Source organism: Capra hircus, chromosome 18 (genome assembly GCF_001704415.2).
Source record: "Capra hircus breed San Clemente chromosome 18, ASM170441v1, whole genome shotgun sequence".
NCBI lineage: Eukaryota > Metazoa > Chordata > Mammalia > Artiodactyla > Bovidae > Capra > Capra hircus.
The window spans coordinates 57,098,966-57,121,007 of NC_030825.1; the positions used below are offsets into that span (position 1 = coordinate 57,098,966).

General features: G+C 50.1%; 1 protein-coding gene across 6 annotated transcripts; it reads left to right on the plus strand.

The window, feature by feature from the left end:
• On the plus strand, window positions 14–21,587 carry CPT1C (carnitine palmitoyltransferase 1C). Of its 6 annotated transcripts, XM_018062803.1 has the most exons (20): window positions 1,112–1,194; window positions 3,379–3,491; window positions 4,039–5,085; window positions 5,848–5,987; window positions 8,672–8,843; window positions 9,004–9,105; window positions 9,199–9,336; window positions 13,059–13,136; window positions 13,369–13,476; window positions 13,583–13,667; window positions 15,143–15,338; window positions 15,446–15,628; window positions 16,383–16,488; window positions 17,836–17,952; window positions 18,887–19,051; window positions 19,303–19,437; window positions 20,045–20,197; window positions 20,684–20,797; window positions 20,932–21,024; window positions 21,255–21,587. In XM_018062803.1, exons 4-20 carry the CDS (start codon window positions 5,956–5,958, stop codon window positions 21,366–21,368), a joined length of 2,091 nt encoding a protein of 696 aa, XP_017918292.1. In that variant the 5' UTR covers window positions 1,112–1,194; window positions 3,379–3,491; window positions 4,039–5,085; window positions 5,848–5,955; the 3' UTR covers window positions 21,369–21,587. The 6 variants fall into 6 exon arrangements, with proteins under 6 accessions (XP_017918291.1, XP_017918295.1, XP_017918296.1 ...); XM_018062802.1 differs by lacking the exons at window positions 3,379–3,491; window positions 4,039–5,085 and adding an exon at window positions 14–355 and having other exon boundaries at window positions 1,040–1,194; XM_018062804.1 differs by lacking the exon at window positions 3,379–3,491 and having other exon boundaries at window positions 1,039–1,194.

The window sequence follows — 22,042 nt, forward strand, 5'->3', positions numbered from 1 at the left end:
ATGGAGAATCAGGCGGGTAGGAGTCTGAAGGCAGGGGATGCAATGGAGGGAGGGGATTGGACGCTGGAATTTGAAGGAGGCGGGAACTGAGCGCAGAGAATTGAAGGGGGCGGGGATAAAACCCAGGGCTTGAATACCCGGCTAGGCACCCGAGAGACAGAAACTGGGGTTCCTGGATTTTGGATGGTCGCAGGCGACAGGAGCTCCGGAGGCGCATCAGCCAAGTCGTGGACTCACAGCACTGGGACATATGCAAGTGGGAGGCTCCAGTCCGGCGCTCTAAATAGGGGGCGGGGTGTATGTGTGCTCGGGCTTGGTCCCCAGGATCCGGCCGGTGGACCCCTGACTCAGCGCGGTAAGTGCCGGACTGTAGGGGCGCGAACTCCTGCGGGGGCCTGAGGATTGCGTCTTGGGCTGGGAGTGCGGGCACCTCCATCACTTGTCCTCGAAGCTCGCCTCTGCTCTCGGCCTCAGCATCCCCGAGGCATGCGCAGCAGTGTGCTTCCTCCCCTATCCCCTTCAGCCCGGGGCTGGGGGAGGGGACGCTGGGTCACCCCAGAGCACATGAATTTATAGAGAACCCCCCTCCACTCTCCTCCGCGCCCCCTGCCCCCGCCACAAGTCCCCCACCCCCAGTCCTTGCCTCGGAATGGGAAGCGGAAATGAAGTGGACTGCCAACGTCCGGCAGGTGTTCATTTCAAAATCAGTTTGGGAATAACGCTTTTCCCGAGATTCCGCAACTCACCCTAGACCAGTTTCCCGCCTCGACCCCCAAATCTTGAAAGTCCTTTGGAGGGGGCCACTGTCCCCGTGCCACGTTCTCAGAATAGCCACAAAAGGGGTTAACGCCAATTATCCGCCCTGCCTTTCTGCGTGTTCACAGAGGTCCCCGGCTGAAGTGCCCCTAACACTGGAGTCTACGGCCAGGACCCTCAAGACCCCTCAGGTGTTAGGGAAGGCTGAGCTGGCCTCCTACATTCCTGGGTCTGCGGAGAAGGGGCTGGGGGTCTGAGGAATGACCCTCTGTCCTCCTCCCAGGGCTGTAGCCTGACATGGCTGAAGCTCACCAGGCGGTGGGCTTCCGACCCTCACTGACTTCGGACGCGGGGGAAGTGGAGCTCGGTGCCCCGGTGTTGCATGAGATCTGCCTCTCCGGACTGCGCTCTTGGAAAAGGCATCTCTCCCGTTTCTGGGTGAGAAGGGCTGCGACGCCGTTTCCTCCCGGAAATCCAGTTACCTGTTTCCGCTATACGCGAGGCTCCTTTCCCAGCACCCCGGGTGGTCCCGCTTCGGGGAGTTTTCATGTCCACTTCCAAGACCCCTTAAAGCCAATTCCGGATTCTCTGTGGCTCACTGCTGGGTTCCTCAACCTCGCCCAGGAGAACTGCCATTCACCTGTGGTACCCACTTCCTGGTCGTTCTTTACACTTTACCCACACCCACAACTTCCACCCCAATTTCTAGAACTCGGTCAGTCCCCTTACCTGCGGTGCGCCTCTCACCTTTCCCTTTCATCTCCAGGCTCTGAACGAGATGCTCCCTGTTCCAGAACCCCATGGCCTGATCAACGACTTGGGTAGCCCACACCCCAGTCCTGAAGGCCCCCTTGCCCACTGGCTCTCTGTGCCACCTCCTTGCCCCTGCTCTGAGCCCCCAGTACCCTCTCCAGTATGTGGCACACCCTCCCTCTGGTTCTGAAATGGGAACCTCCACCTACTGGATCCCAAACTCCCACTTCTTGCCTTTGCCCTAGAATGCCTTAGAATGCTCACATCCACCTAGAACCCGTGTCAGCCCCGGGGTCCCCAGTTCTAGAAGTCTGGCACCATCTATGGAGTCTCCCTGGAGAAGGAAATGGCAGCCCACTCCAGTATTCTTGCCTGGAGAATCCCATGGATAGAGGAGCCTGGTGGGCTACAGTCCTTGGGTCACATAGTCGGACATGATTGAAGTGACTTAGCATGGGCTCATGGAATCTCCCTGCTGGCCACACCCTCTTTGTGAACACAGGTCTTGAATGCCTTTGTGGTCTACCAGGACTGGGTTTGAGGCCTGACTCTGCCACTGACTAGCTGTGTGGCCTTGGGCAAGCGCGTCTCTCTGAGCCTCAGTATCCCCAGATGTGAAACAAGAGTGATGGTAGCACCTCCCTCACGGCACAGTTGCAAGGATTAAACAAACTCTCACATGCAAGCCCTGAGTCAAGTGCTTGGCCCATGGCAAGTGCTGAAGGTTAGCTTTTTTTTGGCTGCACCTTGAGGCATGTGGCCTGGAGAAGGAAATTGCCACCCGCTCCAGTATGCTTGCCTGGAAAATTCCAGGGACAGAGGATACTGGTGGGCTACAATCCATGGGTGACAGAAAGTTGGACATGATTGAGCACAAGGCACGTGGAACTTCCCCGACCAGGGATTGAACCCACATCCCTGCAGTGGAAGCGAGGGGTCATAACCACTGCACCACCAGGGAAGCCCTCTGAGTGTTAGCTTTGGATTATAATATGGTTCTTCATTTGACAAATATCTGTGGAGCATTATTTGAAGGGCCTGGCACCATTTGGGGCCCTGGGGACATGGCAGGGAGCAAGACAGACAGAGTCCTTTCCTCATGGGGAAGATAAGTACTCAAAACGAAGAGTATGTCAGATGGTGACGTTCTATAGTGGACGATAACGTAGGCAGGGAAGAGGGAGCATGGAGGTGTAAGAGTACAACCCGGGGGCAGCCCAGGGTTCTCTTTGGAAGCTGGAGCATTTGAGCAGGCTGGATAGCACGTCTATGGCCATATTGGTTGTTAAAATGATTGTTAAAATAGAGATGTATCTGCTCCAGTGAGTAAATAGCCACTAACCCAAACCCCCAGAAAACCCCTTTCAGCCCTACCCCTGGGAACCCTTGGGCCTCAGGCCAATCCAGCAACTAAAGTGTTAACTTGTGGTTTAAAAGATAAACACACACATATATACACACATAAATAGGTATTTAAACTAAGATGTAATTATATACAGAAAAATGAGGATTTTTGAAGTGTACAGACCTTGAATTTTGTAGTATCTTTGTAACTGCGGTAATACCTATGTAACCAACTCCCCAACAAAACAGCACAGCCATCAATCATTCTAGAATGTTCCTTAGAGCCCCTTTCCCACCAGTACCCCTTACCTCGCCCTCGCTGCAAAGCAATCACCGTTCTGATTTCTATGCTTATAGACGGATTTGAATTGATGTTGCTATGTCGAAAAATTTTAACTGTAACGCCTGTATTCGAGTCAGCTCTGAAACTCCTTTCTGACTCAAATGTCACTGATGGTCAGTGGCCCCCACCAGACACTCATATTAGTATAACTGATAATGGTAATAGTGACTCTTTCCTTTCAGTCACATAGCTGCCTCTCGCCCTGATGGTCACTTGGAGTTCTCACATCCTTCCTTTGCATTCGGGGACCCCAGGAACCACCCTGAAGCCGTAGCTCCTGGAACTGGGTCCCAAGGTGAGGGCTGTGCCCTCAGCAACACCAGAGCTGTAATTCCATAGACTCATTGCTAAGCCTGCATTTCTTCACTTAAAAAATGGGAATCCTGACAGTCCCTGCCTTGAGGGACTGTTGTAACCATTCGTTGTCTTAGGAGAAGGTCTGACCCACAGAAGTCCCCACTCCAGCACTGCCGTTCTTAGCTTACATACCACACAGGTGCTGTGTGACCTCCGGCGTGTCAGTAACTTCTCTGGCCTTCTGCTTCCTCATTTCTAAAACCATAATAGACAGTAATAGATCTCAGGCTGTACACCAAGCAAAGCCTTTGAATATATTGCTCATCTGGTTCTCATTAAGACCTCTTTTTTTGCCATGCTGAGTGCCTTGCAAAGTCTTAGTTCCCTAATCAGCTAATCAGAGATTGAACCCTGGCCATGGCAGTCCTAACCACTGGACCACCAGGGAATTCCCTCATTTAGAGCCTTCCAAGGGAAGCCCGTCATTAGTCCCATTTTACAGATGAGGAAACAGAAACTCAGCGAGATGTTTTCACCTCCCCCAGGTCACACAGCTGCCACGATGCAGAAGCAGAGGCACACCTGGAAGAATTAGAAGTCTGGCTCTGGAGCCCATGCTGACTCCTCACTATCCTGGGCTGCTTTTCCAGAACATGGTCTCAGTACTGATGCCCAAGAGTTGTGAATTACATGCAGAGGGTCACTTGGGCCAGGGATGTGGCTTTGGTGTAGGTGGTTCATTGGCAGGAGATTAGAGTGTTGCCTGAGACGGTTTCCAAATGGATATGAAATTCTCAGATATAGCATACTTCAGAGTATGGTACCCTCATCTGGCTGGTTTGAGTAATTGCCAGTGCCCTCTGGAGCCAGGAGACCTGGATTCAAATCATGCCTCTACCACTTCCTGGCCATGTGGCCTGGGACAAGTTCTTCAAACTTCCTGTCGCCTCCGTTTCTTCACCCATATGATGGAGATACGAATACTTACTATCTTACTGAGTGTGACAGGGGGACGAAATGATTTAACGATGCTCCTGGTACTTGGGAAATGCTATAGAGAAATTTTCTGATATTAGGAAGCCCCTGTTCTATTGCAATCTAGAGCCCCAGATAGAAGCACTGAAAACATCTTTAAAAAAAAAAAGAAAAACCAAACAACAAAAATAACCAGGTTCGCCAGTAACCTCCTTCTGCCAAGCCAAAGGGAGATTGCCCAGTAAATAAATCCCCAGTGAGAAGAAGATTAGCAACAAAGAGGACATGGTAATATTTACTGAGCTCCTATGTTGTGCCTGACTCTGAGCTATGCAACTGACCACCCTGCACCACCCTACCCTACCCCCAGCCCTCTGCTTCATTTTCTCCATAGCACCTCTTGCCATCTGACTCATTCCACTAAAGCCTGTATTTATGTAGGTGTTGTCTCTATCCCCCATGAGAGCAGGAATCTTGCTGTCTTGTCACTGCTGTTGGACTGCACTAAGCCTTTTTGGAATGACATTTCCTCATCCAGCCCTCGTGACAGCCCTATGAGCCAAGTACTGAGATTTGGATTGTTCCCATTCTACAGATGAGGAAACTGAGACACGGAGGTAAAGTCACGTGCTTGCAGTCACTCAGCTAGGTAGTGACAGAGCAGAGATTTGAGCCCAGAGGGTGGGGACTCCAGAGCCCAAGGTCTAAACCATGATCTCTGGGAGTTTCCTGGCGGTCCAGTGGTTACGATTGTGTGCTTCTCTGGAAGACTGCAGGAGGCACAGGTTTGATCCCTGGTCAGGGAACTAAATTCCCGTAAGCCACACAGTTTGGCAAAAAAAAAAGTTTATACTTGTAAATGGCACCTGGCATGTAGTCAGCACTCATTAAATGTTAGTTATCGCTTCCCTGGGAGTTGGGAGTTTGGTTAGTCACCCAGCAGCTTGTGGGATGTTCCCTAACCAGGGATTGAACCCTGACCATGACAGGGAAAGTGAGGAATCCTACCAACTTGACCACCAGGGAATCCCAACCCAACATTTTCATTCATTCCTCATTCATTCCAAGGCCAGCCCCTGAGCTCTGGACCCTGCTGTATACTGGCAATTGTTTTGCCTTTTGGACAGTCTCGCCTTCAGGGTCCTGCCTGAGAGTAACCCCTCCTCCGGGAGCCCTCCCTGACTCCCTCAGCCTGAGCAACCTGCCTTATCCTATCGCCATGAGCACTCATTGCATTCTGGTCTGACCTCCTTGGGGGCAGGACCCAGATCTGTTCCTCACGGTATCTTGGGCACGCATCTCAATGCTGAGTCAACATCTAAGAGTGGTGCTTAGCAGATGGGATAACTGATTGAATAGGTGACCTTTCCTCTCCACAGAACGACTTTCTCACAGGCGTGTTCCCTGCTAGCCCCCTCAGCTGGCTTTTCCTCTTCAGTGCAATTCAACTTGCCTGCTTCCTCCAGCTAGATCCTTCCTTAGGACTGATGGAGAAGATCAAAGAGTCTCTGCCAGACTGGTGAGGTTCCCCACTTCAACCCAGTAACCTCCTAACCCCTTGCCCTCCACCCAGGACATTTCTGTATCACCGTGTGTGCCTGTTAAGGAAAGTAACCTCTAAGACTTACCTGGGGTCAGATTAATAAAGGTAAAGCATCAAGTAAAGGGAGGTGATTTCCTCTATTGTCTCTGCACATTTTCCATCCTGGCTGCTTCTTGCTAAAGGGAATGTTGGCAAACTAGACAAAGGTGAGGTATGGTTATATATACTAACAGAATTATGAGTTCTGCTAATCTACAGTTGTGTGGTCTTAGGCAAGAGACCTCACTATTCTTGGTGTCAGGGGCTTCACGACACAAACAAACTTTTGGGCCAACCCAATGATTGGTTTTTAGGGTGGTTGGAGGAATTAAACAAAATCACGCATGTGGGATGTACAGTACAGTACTGGGAGGTCCAACGATTTTCCCTGGCAGCTCAGACAGTATCAGTCCCTGAGTCAGGAAGATCTGGAGAAGGAAATGGCAACCCACTCCAGTATTCTTACCTGGAAAATCCCATGGATGGAGGAACCTGGTTAGGCTACAGTCCATGGGGTCGCAAAGAGTCGGACACTCACTCACTAGGAGGTTATTAGATGGGAGTAGTTCAATGATTATTGTTGTCTGGAAACCAGATGTAGGTGAAGATGCAGATAGCCTGAAAGGGCAGATCTAGGATCAGAAGTAGAAATTTCCAGGAAGGCTAGATTTACCTAATCTAAAGAGGGTAAGTGACTCCCTTCAAGTCCTCCAGGTGGGATTTGCTCACAATCTGTCCTATTGCAACTTTGCAAACATATTGACTTACTGTATCTTTGGATCAGCCATTCCTAAACTTGAGTTTGTACTAGAGTTATCTGGGAGACATGCTAAAACACTGATTGCTGGGCCTGGGGCCCAGGAATTTGTATTTCTGACAAGCTGCCAAATGGTGCTGATGCTGCTGGTCCAAGGGCCACACATTGAGAACCTCTGCTTTGGGGTATAATTTGATATCTGGTATCGAAAAAGCAAGAGAGTTCCAGAAAAACATCTATTTCTGCTTTATTGACTATGCCAAAGCTTTTAACTGTGTGGATCACAATAAACTGTGGAAAATACTGAGAGAGATGGGAATACCAGACCACCTGACCTGCCTCTTGAGAAATCTGTATGCAGGTCAGGAAGCAACAGTTAGAACTGGACATGGAACAACAGACTGGTTCCAAATAGGAAAAGGAGTATGTCAAAGCTATATATTGTCACCCTGCTTATTTAACTTATATGCAGAGTACATCATGAGAAACGCTGGACTGGAAGAAACACAAGCTGGAATCAAGATTGCCAGGAGAAATATCAATAATATCAGATATGCAGATGACACCACCCTTATGGCAGAAAGTGAAGAGGAACTAAAAAGCCTCTTGATGAAAGTGAAAGAGGAGAGTGAAAAAGTTGGCTTAAAGCTCAACATTCAGAAAACGAAGATCATGGCATCTGGTCCCATCACTTCATGGGAAATAGATGGGGAAACAGTGGAAACAGTGTCAGACTTTATTTTTTTGGGCTCCAAAATCACTGCAGATGGTGACTGCAGCCATGATATTATAAGACGCTTACTCCTTGGGAGAAAAGTTATGACCAACCTAGATAGCATGTTCAAAAGCAGAGACATTACTTTGTCGACTAAGGTCCATCTAGTCAAGGCTATGGTTTTTCCAGTGGTCATATATGGATGTGAGAGTTGGATTGTGAAGAAGGCTGAGCGCCGAAGAATTAATGCTTTTGAACTGTGGTGTTGGAGAAGACTCTTGAGAGTCCCTTGGACTGCAGAGAGATCCAACCAGTCCATTCTGAAGGAGATCAGCCCTGGGATTTCTTTGGAAAGAATGATGCTAAAGCTGAAACTCCAGTACTTTGGCCACCTCATGAGAAGAGTTGACTAATTGGAAAAGACTCTGATGCTGGGAGGGATTGGGGGCAGGAGGAGGAGGAGACGACAGAGGATGAGATGGCAGGATGGCATCACTGACTCGATGGACGTGAGTCTGAGTGAACTCCGGGAGTTCGTGATGGACAGGGAGGCCTGGTGTGCTGCAATTCATGGGGTCGCAAAGAGTTGGACACGACTGAGCGACTGAACTGAACTGATAGTGAAAGTAGCTCAGTCTGCCAGACTCTGCGATCCCATGGATGATACAGTCCATGGAATTCTCCAGGCCAGAATACAGGGGGTAGCCTTTCCTTTCTCCAAGGGATCTTCCCAACCCAGGAATCGAACTGGTGTCTCCTACATTGCAGACGGATTCTTTACCAACTGAGCTATCAGGAAATAGCTCAGATATCAGCTATACCTGATATCTCGTACATTTCAATAGAAATACCAGCTCACATTTATTAGGCTCCTACCAATTTCCGGGGGATGTGATTTTAGAAACTTGGTATCTCCATGTTCCTGAGGGGAGATGGTGGGCACACCAAGAGAGAGAATCACACCTCTAGCACTTCACAAATGAGGAAACTGGACTTTTTCTGACCGACTCTACAAGATATTCCTCCAACAGCCAAAAGATCAGAGTCAGAGAGTGTTAGTAACAGCAGGCGCTGGGTAGGGCTGGAGGGGAGGGATATTCTGAGGCCAGGAGACGCTGCCCTATTCTCTTTTTGTCTACCCACCCCCAGGGGTGGACAGCATCACAGGCTGCGGGGGGTCCTGGCGGCCGCGCTGTTTGCGTCCTGTCTGTGGGGAACTCTGATCTTCACCCTTCATGTGGCCCTGAGGCTACTTCTGTCCTACCACGGCTGGCTCCTCGAACCCCACGGAGCCATGTCCTCGCCCACCAAGACCTGGCTGGTATGGGTGAGGCAGAGCCCTCGATCAAGCCCCCTCTGCCCTGTTCTCTCTGTGGAGTGCCACGCTCGCCGCGCCCCGCCCCGCCCCCCGCCCCCCCAGCACCTTGGCCCCGGGCTGCGGTGAGGGGTTTAATGAACCACTAATTCCTGCTCCCCACCAGGCCCTGGTGCGCATCTTCTCCGGCCGCCATCCAATGCTCTTCAGTTACCAGCGCTCTCTGCCGCGCCAGCCTGTGCCCTCCGTCCAGGACACCGTGCGCAAGGTGGGCCAGGTACTCCAGGATGGGGAGGGAGGCTGCCGAGCGGGTAGAGGGGTTGTCTGTGGGACCTGCCCTCTTCCCCTCCGTGCCTCTCAGTATCTGGAGTCTGTCCGACCCGTCCTCTCCGACAAGGACTTCGACTGGACCTCGGGCGTAGCGCAGGAATTCCTGAAGCTGCAGGCCTCACTGCTGCAGTGGTACTTGCAGCTCAAGTCCTGGTGGGCGTCCAATTACGTGAGTACAGCGTCCTGTAGGCGAAGCTTCTGAACCGGCGCCCCTAACCCTACGAGTTCTACGTCCCGCCCTACGCCCCGCCCACAACCCCAGGCCCGGCGGCGATTGGCGCTTCACTCCAGATGTTCCCCATTGAGTCCCGCCCCCACGCTCCAATAGTTTAAACCCAGCCCAAGATGCTCCAATATTCTGAGCTCCCCTCACCTCCCCAATATTTTGAACCCCGTCCATCCTGTACTAACATTTTAGGCCCCATCCGCCACGCTCCCACATTCGGAGACTGGGTCTTCAATGATCTAGCTCCGCCTCCGGGACCCGCCCACATCGAGAACTCCACCCCCAACCCTCTCGTATTTAAGTCGGAATTCCCGGCCCTTTCCAACATTTCAGTCCCTCCCCTGCTGGCCACAGACTCTAAGCCTTCCCCTAGAATAGTTCTTTTCCTCTGCCTTCTGTGTGCACAGACGCCTGCCCTAAACGTACTTCCATCTGATTTCAGGAACTAGGGTCCTAGAACGCACTTGGAGTTAAACTCCTTGAGAATCTGAGGCATAGAACCAGGCAGCGAATTGCCCTGTAAGCGGCTTCCAGGTCTCCCATTCTGTAGGAAGCCATAAATAGCCGTCAGGCAGCATGTGATGTGCTGGAGGGAGTGAAGAAGAAATAGATGTTTTTTTTTTTTTTAGGTTCCACATATAAGTGATAACATATAATATTTGTCTTTGTCTGACTACTTAGTATGCTAATCTCCATCACTGACTCGATGGACATGAGTTTGAGCAAGCGCCAGGAGTTGGTGATGGACAGGGAAGCCTGGCGTGCTGCAGTGCATGGGGTCACAGAGAGTCGACACAACTGAGTGACTGAACTGATGTTGCTACAGATAGCAGTATTTCATTCTTTTCTATGCAAGCCTTAGTTTTAGAGGGTTTTTTTAACTTCATGTTCTTGGACTAGATTCCATTCTTAATATATATATATATAAAACACTTAAATAACATACTTATATAATGTATAAATATAATGTACATGTATAGTTATATAAGTAATATATATACACACCATATATATATTTAATTGATACATTTCATTATACCTCTAAGGCACTGTCAGTTGTAACATGCACCATTACCTTATGGACAAGAAAAGAAAAATAATTAAGTCTAACACAATGCTTTCTTACCACTTATACAGATCAATCCTCATTTTTCACACATTCTGTGTTTGAGATTCTTCTACTTATATTTGTAACCCCTAATCAGTGCACGCGGCACTTTCATGATCATTTGGAGAGTTGTGCAAGGTTGCAAAAATTTTGACTTGGCTTGAAGTGCACATTCCTAGCTGAGGTGAAACAAGACCCTGTATTTCTCTTTGTAAAAATGGCTCAGTGTTGGCTAATCAGCGTTCACTGCCACTTTATAGGACATAACGACCTTGAGTAACAGGTGTATATTAAAAAGAGCTCCCTTAGGGACTTTCCTAGTGATCCAGTGTTTATAGAATCTGCCTTCCAATGCAGGGGACACTGGCTCAGTCTCTGGCTGGGGGAATGAAGATCCTGCGTGCAGCAACTAAGATGCATTGCAGAGACATCACTTACATATACTGTTGCATCACATGGACATCATGTTACAATATTATACATATAGTAAGGCACACAAGTCTTACCTGCTCAGCTTAAGTTTTATGTACGTATATAACCAGATAACCCCTACTTAGATCAAGGTATAGAACTTTTCTACCATTTGCTGGAAACTTCTGGATTTTTCCACAATATGTTGCCTATTCCCAGGGAACAACAACTACATCCTGGCTGGTCTAAGTTTAAGGAAATGTACGATACCACCAGCTTAAAAGATCCCGAATGCTGCAAGGAAGACCAAAGATCCTATGGGCTACTACAGAGACCCAGTGCAGCATAATCAATAAATAATTAAAAATATTCTTAAAAAATAACCTTAATAACAAGGAAGGAAAATATCTAGAAAACACTAAAAATCTCTCACCACCTCCCTGTTAATTCTTGTCCCTCCCACCATTGCCTGTGAGAAACACTTTGGTCAGAGTCATTTCTGAGTGTATGTATACATATATTGATACCAGGCTTATATAGATATTCTTCAGGTATATATATTTTATTTATAATATATTTTAATATATTTAATAATATAACATGTTATGTCATACTACATGTTTAATATATAGTATATAAACACATAACATAAACATATAATTTTAATTATGATTCAAATGTACATAATATAAAATTTGCCATTGTAACCATTTTCCAGTGTACAATTCAGTAGTACTAAGTATAGTCACAATGTTGTGACCCCATGGACTGTAGCCCACCAGGCTGCTCTGTCCATGGGTTTCTCCAGACAAGAATACTAGAGTGGGCTGCAATTCCCTTCTCTAGGGATCTTCACAACCCAGGGATAGAACCCAGGTCTCCCACATTGCGGGCAGATTCTTTACCGTCTGAGCCACCAGGGAAGCCACATAACATAAATATCATATATAATTTTAATTGTGATTCAAAGGTACATAATATAAATTTTGCCATTGTAACCATTTTCCAGTGTACAATTCAGTGGTACTACTAAGTATAGTCACAATGTTGTATAACCATAACTACTATTTATCTCTAGAGCTTTTTTATCATCTCAAACAGAAACTCTCTGTGCCCATAGGCAAAACATTCCTATCCCAGGGATTTCCCTGGTGGTCCAGTGGCTAAGACTCCGCGATCTCAATGCAGGGGGCCTGGGTTCGATTCCTGGTAAGGGAACTAGATCCCACATGCCGTAACTAAGACTCAGCACAGCCAAATAAATAAGTAGAATAAACATTTTTTAAATATTTATGTACTTGTTAGGCTGTGTCGGTCTTAGTTGTGGCATGTGGGTTCTTTTGTTGCGGCATATAGATTTCTCTCTAGTTGTGGCCCGCGGGCTCAGTAGTGGTGGCGCACAGGCTTGGTTGCCCCGAAGCATGTGGGAATCTTAGTTCTTTGATCAGGGATTGAACCCACATCCCCTGCATTGGATGGATGGATTCTCAACCACTGGACCACCAGAGAAGTCCCTAAATATTTTTTAAAAATTCCTGTCCCCATTCTCTGAAGCCCCAGGTAACCTCTATTCTACTTTCTGTGTCTATGAATTGGCTTATTTTAGATTTTCATAGATGTGGAATCATACACTATTAGTCCTGTTGTGTCTGACTTATTTCACTTAGTGTGTTTTCAGGGTTCATCTGTGTTGTCACTCTGAAGAATTAGAGCCTCATTCCTTTTTATACTAACAGTCTGTTGTATAGATAGACCACACTGTCTATTCATCCACTTGACGGCCAGGTTGGGTCTTAGCAGAATTTTTTTTTTTTAATAAAATGGGATCATTTCACATGTCTTGTTGTGTGCCTATCCTTTTTCACTGTGCAGCTTTCTTGGTGCTCATTCTCTGTCAGTAATATAGATGTAACTTGTTCTTTTTAAACAGCTATGTTATTCCATAACATGAGGGTTTCACAGTTTAGCTAACTGGTCCCCCATGGATGGACATCTAAGTTATTGCTAGTTACCTATCTTGATGCCTGCTTCATTGAGCTCCACGCTCCCCATTTGACATGGCAAAGTCTGGAGGGACCACCCCCTCATTTCCCCCCTCCCTTGACCCCAACCACCCCAGCTGTGTGTCTCTCTGCCCCACTCCCAGGTCAGTGACTGGTGGGAAGAATTTGTATACCTGCGATCCAGGAACTCACTGATGGTGAACAGCAACTATTACCTGATGGTAAGAAGGGGAGATGGAGGTTAGGAAGAGGGCAAGGGATGGGGTTCATAGTTCCCTGGGTCTAGGGTCGGGATGTCTGGCTAGAATGTGGGGTTTAGAGTCAGTGACCCCAATCACAGTCTGGAATTCACCATCCCACCTGTTGGGATCAAGACCTGTGTTTGAGGTCAGTGCCTCCATCCTGCACAAACCTGACCGCAGGCGTTTTGCTCTGGCTTGGCCTGGCCCGCAGGACTTCCTGTACGTCACGCCCACTCCTGTGCAGGCAGCGCGTGCGGGCAACGCAGTCCATGCCCTCCTTCTGTACCGCCACCGCCTGGACCGCCAGGAGATCCTGCCAGTAAGAGGGCTGCCCCTGCGGGCTGGGGATGGAGGCTGTGGTCCTGAAATGTGTGGCCAACACCTGGGTCCTGGGAGGCAGGTCACGAGCCTGTGATCTCCTGCAGACTTTGCTGATGGGAATGCGACCCTTGTGCTCCGCCCAGTATGAGAAGATATTCAACACCACGCGAATTCCCGGGGTCCACAGAGGTGAGCCCCCTCTACCCCTCTCGTTGATAGAGGTAGAACAGTATGGTGGCTAAGAACACGCTCTCTGGAGCCAGCCTACCGGGGTTCAAATCCCAGCTCCGTAACTCCCAAGCTGTGTGACCTTGGGGAAGTTTACCCTCTCTGAGCTTGAGTTTCCTCTTCGCTCAAATGGGACAGTAAGGGTACCCGAAAGCCACTTGGTGAGTGGCTAACAAAGGTCCTTATTCTTTTTAAAAAAAAATTTTAAATTTTACTTTACAATACTGTATTGGTTTTGCTGTACATCAACATGAATCCGCCACGGGTGTACACGTGTTCCCAATCCTGAACCCCCTTTCCACCTCCCTCCCCATACCATCTCTCTGGATCATCCCAGTGCACCAACCCCAAGCATCCTGTATCCTGCATTGAACCTAGACTGGCGATTCGTTTCTTATATGATATTATACATGTTTCAATGCCATTCTCCCAAATCATCCCACCCTCTCCCTCTCCCACGGAGTCCAAAAGACTGTTCTATACATCTGTGTCTCTTTTGCTGTCTTGCATACAGGGTTATTGTTACCATCTTTCTAAATTCCATATATATGTGTTAGTATACTGTATTGGTGTTTTTCTTTCTGGCTTACTTCACTCTGTATAATCGGCTCCAGTTTCATCCACCTCATTAGAACTGATTCAAATGTATTCTTTTTAATGGCTGAGTAATACACCATTGTGTATATGTACCACAGCTTTCTTATCCATTCATCTGCTGATGGACATCTAGGTTGTTTCCATGTCCTGGCTATTACAAACAGTGCTGCGATGAACATTGGGCACACGTGTCTCTTTCAATTCTGGTTTCCAGGGTGTGTATGCCCAGCAGTGGGATTGTTGGGTCATAAGGCAGTTCTATTTCCAGCTTTTTAAGGAATCTCCACACTGTTCTCCATAGTGGCTGTACTAGTTTGCATTCCCACCAACAGTGTAAGAAGGTTCCCTTTTCTCCACACCTTCTCCAGCATTTATTGCTTGTAGACTTTTGAATCGCAGCCATTCTGACTGGTGTGAAATGGTACCTCATTGTGGTTTTGATTTGCATTTCTCTGATAATGAGTGTTGTTGAGCATCTTTTCATGTGTTTGTTAGCCATCTGTATGTCTTCTTTGGAGAAATGTCTATTTAGTTCTTTGGCCCATTTTTTGATTGGGTCGTTTATTTTTCTAGAATTGAGCTGCAGGAGTTGCTTGTATATTTTTGAGATCAGTTGTTTGTCAGTTGCTTCATTTGCTATCATTTTCTCCCATTCCGAAGGCTGTCTTTTCACCTTCCTTATAGTTTCCTTTGTTAAAAATATAGAACGCTTCACGAATTTGAGCGCGTCATCCTTGCACAGGGGCAATGCTAATCTTCTCTGTATCATTCCAATTTTAGTATATGTGCTGCTGAAGCGAGCACAGCCCTTATTATTACAACATATCCCCCCACCCCAGATCACATTCGCCACCTCCGTGACAGCCGACACGTGGCCGTCTTCCACCGGGGCCGGTTCTTCCGCGTGGGGACTCACTCACAAAGCCGCCTGCTTTCCCCGCGGGCCCTGGAGCAGCAGTTTCAACGAATCCTGGACGACCCCTCTCCCGCCTGCCCCCACGAGGAGCATCTGGCGGCCTTGACCGCTGCTCCGAGGTGAGGGTCAGAGGTCTGGAGGCCCGAGGCCCGGCCAGAACCCTGAGGTCGCAGGCCTGGCGGAGGCTGGGCAGGGGGGAGGGGGGACTCAGTCACTCCTCCGGCAGGGACACGTGGGCCCAGGTGCGGAGGTCTCTGAAGACGCAGGCCCAAGAGGCCCTGGAAGCCGTCGAAGGGGCCGCTTTCTTCGTATCACTGGACTCTGAGCCCGCGGGGCTCACCAGGGAGGACCCCGCGGCTTCCTTAGATGCCTACGCACACGCCCTGCTGGCCGGCCGGGGCCACGACCGGTGAGTCAGCCCACAGATCTGGCCCCCACCCGACCTGCGACCCCAGACCCAATGCACTGAGACCTGGGGACCTCTGAGGCCGTTAACCGCTAGACCTGGGACCCCAGATCCAGAACCACAGATTTCAGGACCGCCAAACTCCTGACCTGGATTCTCAGACCTTGAGAAACTCTAGACCCACACTCCAGACTCAGAATTGCAGACACAGGGACCCCAGATCTGAGGATTAATAGGTGCCAGACCTAGGACCCAAGGAATCCGCCAGCCAAACCCTAAGCCTGGGGACCTCAGACTCAGAACTGCAGACCGTGGAATCCTCAGACTTTAATACAAGTGCCCCAAATTCAGGATCTCAGCCCTGGGACCCCCTATCTAGAGATTCTCAGATAAATTCTTAGATGCCCACCAGACACCATTCTGATTTCTGAGGCTCCTGGGAGAATTTCCCTAAGCTCTCAACACCTGTAAACCCTGAAAAAATTTTAAATTTTTTCTAAATTTTTTTTAAACTTAAAAAAAAAAAAAAACATATTCTCTCAAAAGCCCTGAACCCTGTGATCCTGAGATACATTTCAGAGGTGATCAGAACCCCCAACTAGAGACCCCTACCTTCTTAGGGATCCCCACACCAGGCCCCCAGCCCTGATTCCTAGATCTCTTAACCAAAGCTCACTCAGTTCCCACAGAGAGCCCCCCAACTTCCCTCCTGGCCTCTTTGACTCTTTGGTGACCGCTCTGAACTCTCTCCCGGCAGCTGGTTTGACAAATCTTTCTCCCTAATCGTCTTCTCCAATGGGAAGCTGGGCCTCAGCGTGGAGCACTCGTGGGCTGACTGCCCCATCTCAGGACACATGTGGGAGGTAGGGCAAGCCGGCTGGCCCTCCACCCTGGGGACTGCCACCCTCCCCCACCATTTCCAAAGACCTTCCTCTCTGGTGCCTTAAGGTTAGAGGAAAAATGAGACTCAGAGAGAGGCAGACACTGGACCAGGGTCACCCAATAAAGAAGGGTATCTAGGATTGAAAAGAGAAAGTGTTAGTTGCTCAGTCTTTGCAACTCCATGGACTGTAGCCCACCAGGCTCATCTGTCCATGGAATCCTCCAGGCAAGAATACTGCAGTGGGTTGCCATTCCCTTCTTCAGGGGATCTTCCTGACCCAGAGATTGAAGCCCGGTCTCCTGTACTGCAGGCGGATTCTTTGCCATCTGAACCACCGGGAAGCCCATCTAGGATTATGACCTTTCTTTTTTTGGCCTGTGCTGCTTGGTTTGAAGAATCTTAGTTCCCCAACCAGGGATGGAACCCAGGCTCCCACGTGAAAGAGTTGAGTCCTAACCATTGAACTGCCAGGGAACTCCCTATGACCTTTCTTTGACAAATAGGCATATGGGACTCAGAAAAGGGAACTGATTTGCCCAGAGTCACAGAGTTAGAAGCTCCTGAGTGAGAATAAAAATCCAGAATATTCTGAGACCAGAGTGAGGCCTTCCAACCATATCACCCTGAGTCAGAACCATCCTCTGGCTCTGGGTTGCTGTGTGACCTTGGGCAAATTACTCCCCTCCTCTGAGCCTCAGTTTCTGCCTCATCAAGTGAAAAGGTTGTATTTTCTTTCATGTTTAAGCTCCTGTCCAGTCCTGAGAAACTTAGCCTCTCTCCATTCTCTGTTTCATTTAGTCCTTAAACCATCGGGGGTGGTGTCTGCATCCCACGGGGTTCCCAGTCTTCCATAGTGTTGCATGAGGGGTTGGCTGGGGCCCAGGGTGAGGATCAGGCATGTATGAGAGGAAGGAGGGCTGATTCTAGATCTTGAGGGCAGCCCTAGCTAAGTACTGATTCCTCTGTGCCTATATTTTATTTAAAAAATGACTTTTTTTTTGCCTTTGATTATATTGGTAAATGACACTCTCAATTCAGTTTAACCTCAGACCCTACAAGACACTTCTTGTCATTTATCATCTCTGCATATCATGCTTTGAACCAGTCAGAAGTACAAGGGCAGTAAGCACCAACTGAGTATTAGTATTAGCCTTGCTCTCAATGACTGTGACCCCAAGATCCCACCTGTGACCATCCAGAGGTTTCTGTTTCTCAGACATTGTCCTGACTCCCTTAAGAGGGGACTTAAGAAAAGGGGGACCTGGTTCGATGCCCCTTGCTTGGTCTAGCGGGAGGAGGGACTCTGACAGCTTCCATCTGCACACAGTTCACTCTGGCCACAGAATGCTTTCAGCTGGGCTACTCAGCAGACGGTCACTGCAAGGGGCACCCTGACCCCTCGCTGCCCCAGCCCCAGAGGCTGCACTGGGACCTTCCAGACAAGGTGAGGCCGGGTTTCTGGGTTCTTCTTCCACATCCCCCAATTCTTGTGTTTGCCTCTAATCTCATCCCCAACCCCAGTCTCAAGCAAAAAATCAATCCCATCCCTAAGCTCAATTCCAAACCTACATCCCAAATCAAGCCAAGCCCAAACCCCAATCCTGTCTCCAATCTAACCACATCCCAACCACATCCTCTATTCTAACCTTAACCCCAAACTAACCCTCTTTCCACCAGCCCTGCTCAACCCCAATCTCCACACCATCCTCAACCTCAGTTTACTTCTATCCCAACTCAGATCCAACTTTGTCTCCATCCCAAACTCATATCCACCGCCATCTCCAGCACCCTTCTTTTTTGGTTTATTCATTCATTCATTCATTCATTCATTTGGCTGTGCCAGGTCTTAGTTTCATCTTGCAGGGTCTTTTTGGCAGGTGGGTCTTTTCACTGGGGCATGTGGGATCTAGTTCCTTGTCCCGGGCCCCCTGCGTTGGGATCACGGAGTCTTAGCCACTGGACCACCAGGAAAATCTCCCCATCACCATTCTTAAATTCAATCCCATCCTCAACCCTAACCTCATCCCATGCATCCTAAGTGGCCTCAGTCATGTCCAACTCTTTGCCACCCCATGGACTGTAGCCTGCCAGGCTCCTCTGTCCATGTGATTCTCCAGGTAAGAAGACTGCAGTGGGTTGCCATGCCCTCCTCAGCCCCATCCCATACACAACCCCCATTCATATCCCATCCTATACCCAATCCCAACCCCATTCCCAGCCCTAATTCAGTCCTCATTCCCAGCTCCATTCCCTGTCCGTCCCATCCCTGTCCCCAAACCTCAGTCCCATCCTGACCTTCACTGCCAACACCAGCCCCAACTCTAACCTCCTCCTGTCTGTAACTCCCAGCCAATCCTCCCTCCCTCCTTCTCTGGTAGATCCATCTATCCATCTCTCTAGCCCTGAGGGCAGCCAAGACCTTGTCTGGAAACATCGAATGCCACGTCTTCCCCTTCTCCCGCTTTGGCAAGAGTTTCATCAAACGCTGCCATCTCTCTTCAGACAGCTTCATCCAGACCACCTTGCAGCTGGCCCACTTCCGGGTCAGTTGGGTTCCTAACCCTACCCCCCCTCTCAGGACCTCAGTTCCCCTGGGCCCCCAAGACCCTTATTGTCGAGCCCTTTCATGACTTCTTGGTGGTGGGTCTGCCATCTTGATTAAGGGCTCCATCGAGCCCTCTCCCAACTGCATGTTCCTGGGTGGAAGGAGGCTGGAGGTCCACACAGAGGTGGGTCGGGTCTGTGAAGGCTTCCTGAGCCTGGCTGACAGGTGTGTCTCCTCCTTGTCCCCCAGGACCGGGGTCAATTCTGCCTGACTTATGAATCCACCATGACTCGCTTGTTCCTGGAAGGCCGCACAGAGACGGTGCGTTCTTGCACAAGGGAGGCCTGCAACTTTGTGAGAGCCATGGAGGACAAAGAGAAGACAGTGGGTGTGGGCCTCATTTGAGGCTTCGGTCATTTCCACCTTCTCATTCATACATTTACAAACATTTAAGGAGCACCTTCTGAGGTCCAAGCTCTGTGATGAGACAGGGGCGGAACAAGCCGAGTCTCTGACCTCAAGGAGCTCACTGATGGGGGGAGACAGAGGTAGTTCAGCATAGTGTACTATATGCTTTAATGGGGATCACACAGAGGGCACGAGTGGGCACCCGTTTCCAAAATGTAGGTCTCTTTATTTAACCTCTGTGTGACCTTGTAGCTTTCATTTGTATCATTCCTCGTGTTCCCTACATAATCTCTGTGCTCAGAACCCTGCAGGCACCTGTTTCCTCTCCCCCTACTTGTTTTGAGGCTCAGTGAAGGGAGTTTGGGCCCTTGATACCTGGGAACCCACCTGCTTCTGCCTTGCTCTGTGACCCTGGGCAAGTGACTTCCCCTCTCTGTGCCTGTATCCCTGCTGCGAAGTGGAGTTGATATCTCTGCCTTGCAGGGAAGTTGCAAGCTGGGTTGAGGCCGGGGGTGTGACAGGCCCCAGCAGTAAACCCACTTCCTGTCTTTCCATGACCTGTGACCTCCCCGGGGGGCCCCAGGACGCACAGTGCCTCGCCCTGTTTCGCCTGGCGGTGGATAAGCACCAAGCTCTGCTGAAGGCAGCGATGAGTGGACAGGGGGTCGATCGCCACCTCTTTGCTCTCTATGTCGTGTCGCAGTTCCTCCACCTGCAGTCTCCATTCCTGGACCAGGTTGGGAGCAGGGAAAGGGTTAAAGAAGAGAAGGGAGGCACTTCAGGGCAAGGAGGGTGATGTTGGAAAAAGGAGGTATCAACAGAGGAGAGAGCCAGGGAGGCCAGGCAAGAGAGAAAGGGAAGGAATGGAGAGGGAAGAGGGGCCTAGAGAGAGGGGCACGGTTATGGAAAGGATGTGAGGGGCGTGGTCAGGGCGGATGGGCGGGGCCAGTGGGAGAAGAATTGGTCTAGAAGACAGCGGGGTCAGGAGTTGAAAGGGAGAGGGGCGTGGTTAGGGGCGGGGACAAGGAGGGGGCGGGTTTTGAGTTGGTGAGAGGGGCGTGGTTTGGGCGGGAACAAGGAGAGAGAGGTGTGGTCTAGAAGGGAAAGAGCTCAGGGTGACGTCAGAAGGGGCGGGGCAGAGTGGCACCTGTTGAACGGAAATTGGCAGTTCAGCCTCTGTGGCTTGTCTTTATCGCACACATGACCGACTCCTGTCCCTCAGGTTCACTCGGAGCAGTGGCAGCTGGTCACCAGCCAGATTCCTGTTCAGCAAATTCACCTGTTCGACGTTCACAATTACCCCGACTATGTCTCCTCTGGTGGTGGATTCGGGCCTGTGAGTGGAACTGGGCCCTGAGAGAAGAGGGGGCCGGCCCTGATAGATGGATCTACCAGGAGGCCCGGCCTCCCACCTATGGCGGGGGGATGGGACCTGGGGCTGTGTTGTTCCCCTCACTCGTCCCTCTGCAGGCCGATGACCATGGTTACGGTGTGTCCTACATGTTCATGGGCGATGACGTGATCACCTTCCACATCTCGAGCAACAAATCAAGCACAAGAACGGTGAGGCTAACCCACCCCGGCCCCTCCTCCCTCGGGACTCCCGCCTCCCTCCCCTTCTGCAGCTCAGGATTCCAGACTCCCAGCTCGCCTCCTGCCCATGATCCCGGAGTCCCAGTGCTCAAACCCCGCAGCCCTCAGGCCCAGGGGCAGGGACCCCAGCCCTCTTGTTTCTCAGCCTCTGGGAGCCCCTCTCCCAGCTTCTCTTGCACGTGACACATCTCTCCTTCCAGGACTCCCACCGGCTGGGCCAGCGCATCCAGGACGCCTTGTTGGACGTGGCCGCCCTCTTCCCGGAGGGGGAGCGTCTTAAGCGCAGAGGGTTAGGGGAGGAAGACTCGGGTTAGGGGAGGAGGACTCCGAGCACAGCTGTGGCTCTCTCCCCTGCCTTACCGGGGGCTCCAGGGCCCCCACGACAGCCACTAACTTTTGACGCCTTCCAAAGGGGAGCTGGTCTCCCCAGGAACTAGGGGGAAGGTCTCTGCAGCTGGGCTGGTGCAGGACAGAGGCAGCCTGTCTGGGTTTGGAAATCCCACATCCTGACTAATAAAGATGTCTAAGCTGGGGGTGTGATGTCTGCTATGCTCTTGGGCTGGGCAGGGGTGGGTGAGGTGAGGGTCAGGGTGGAGGAAGAGAAAAAGTTCCCATCCATCCCCAGGCTCTGCCATTAATTCCCAGTTACAGTCACCATGTCAGCTATAACCCTGGCACCTGCCTAATTTACTGCCTTTCAGCTCCAATCACACCAAACCCAACCATGCAAGACCCATCCCAATCAACCCCACAAGCTTTCATGAGCTCAATTCCTGCTGCCCCAACACCTAATGCCCACCCTGCATTTTAAATATATATATACTTATTTATTTGGCTGTTCTGGATCTTGACTAGGGATTGGACCTGGGGGCCCTTGCCTTGGGAGCACAGAGTCTTAGCCACTGGGCCACCAGGGGAGTCCCTGCCCACCCTAAACTTGAAGGTTGAGAACTCCCAAATGAATCCCCCAATATTCTTATTGCTTTTA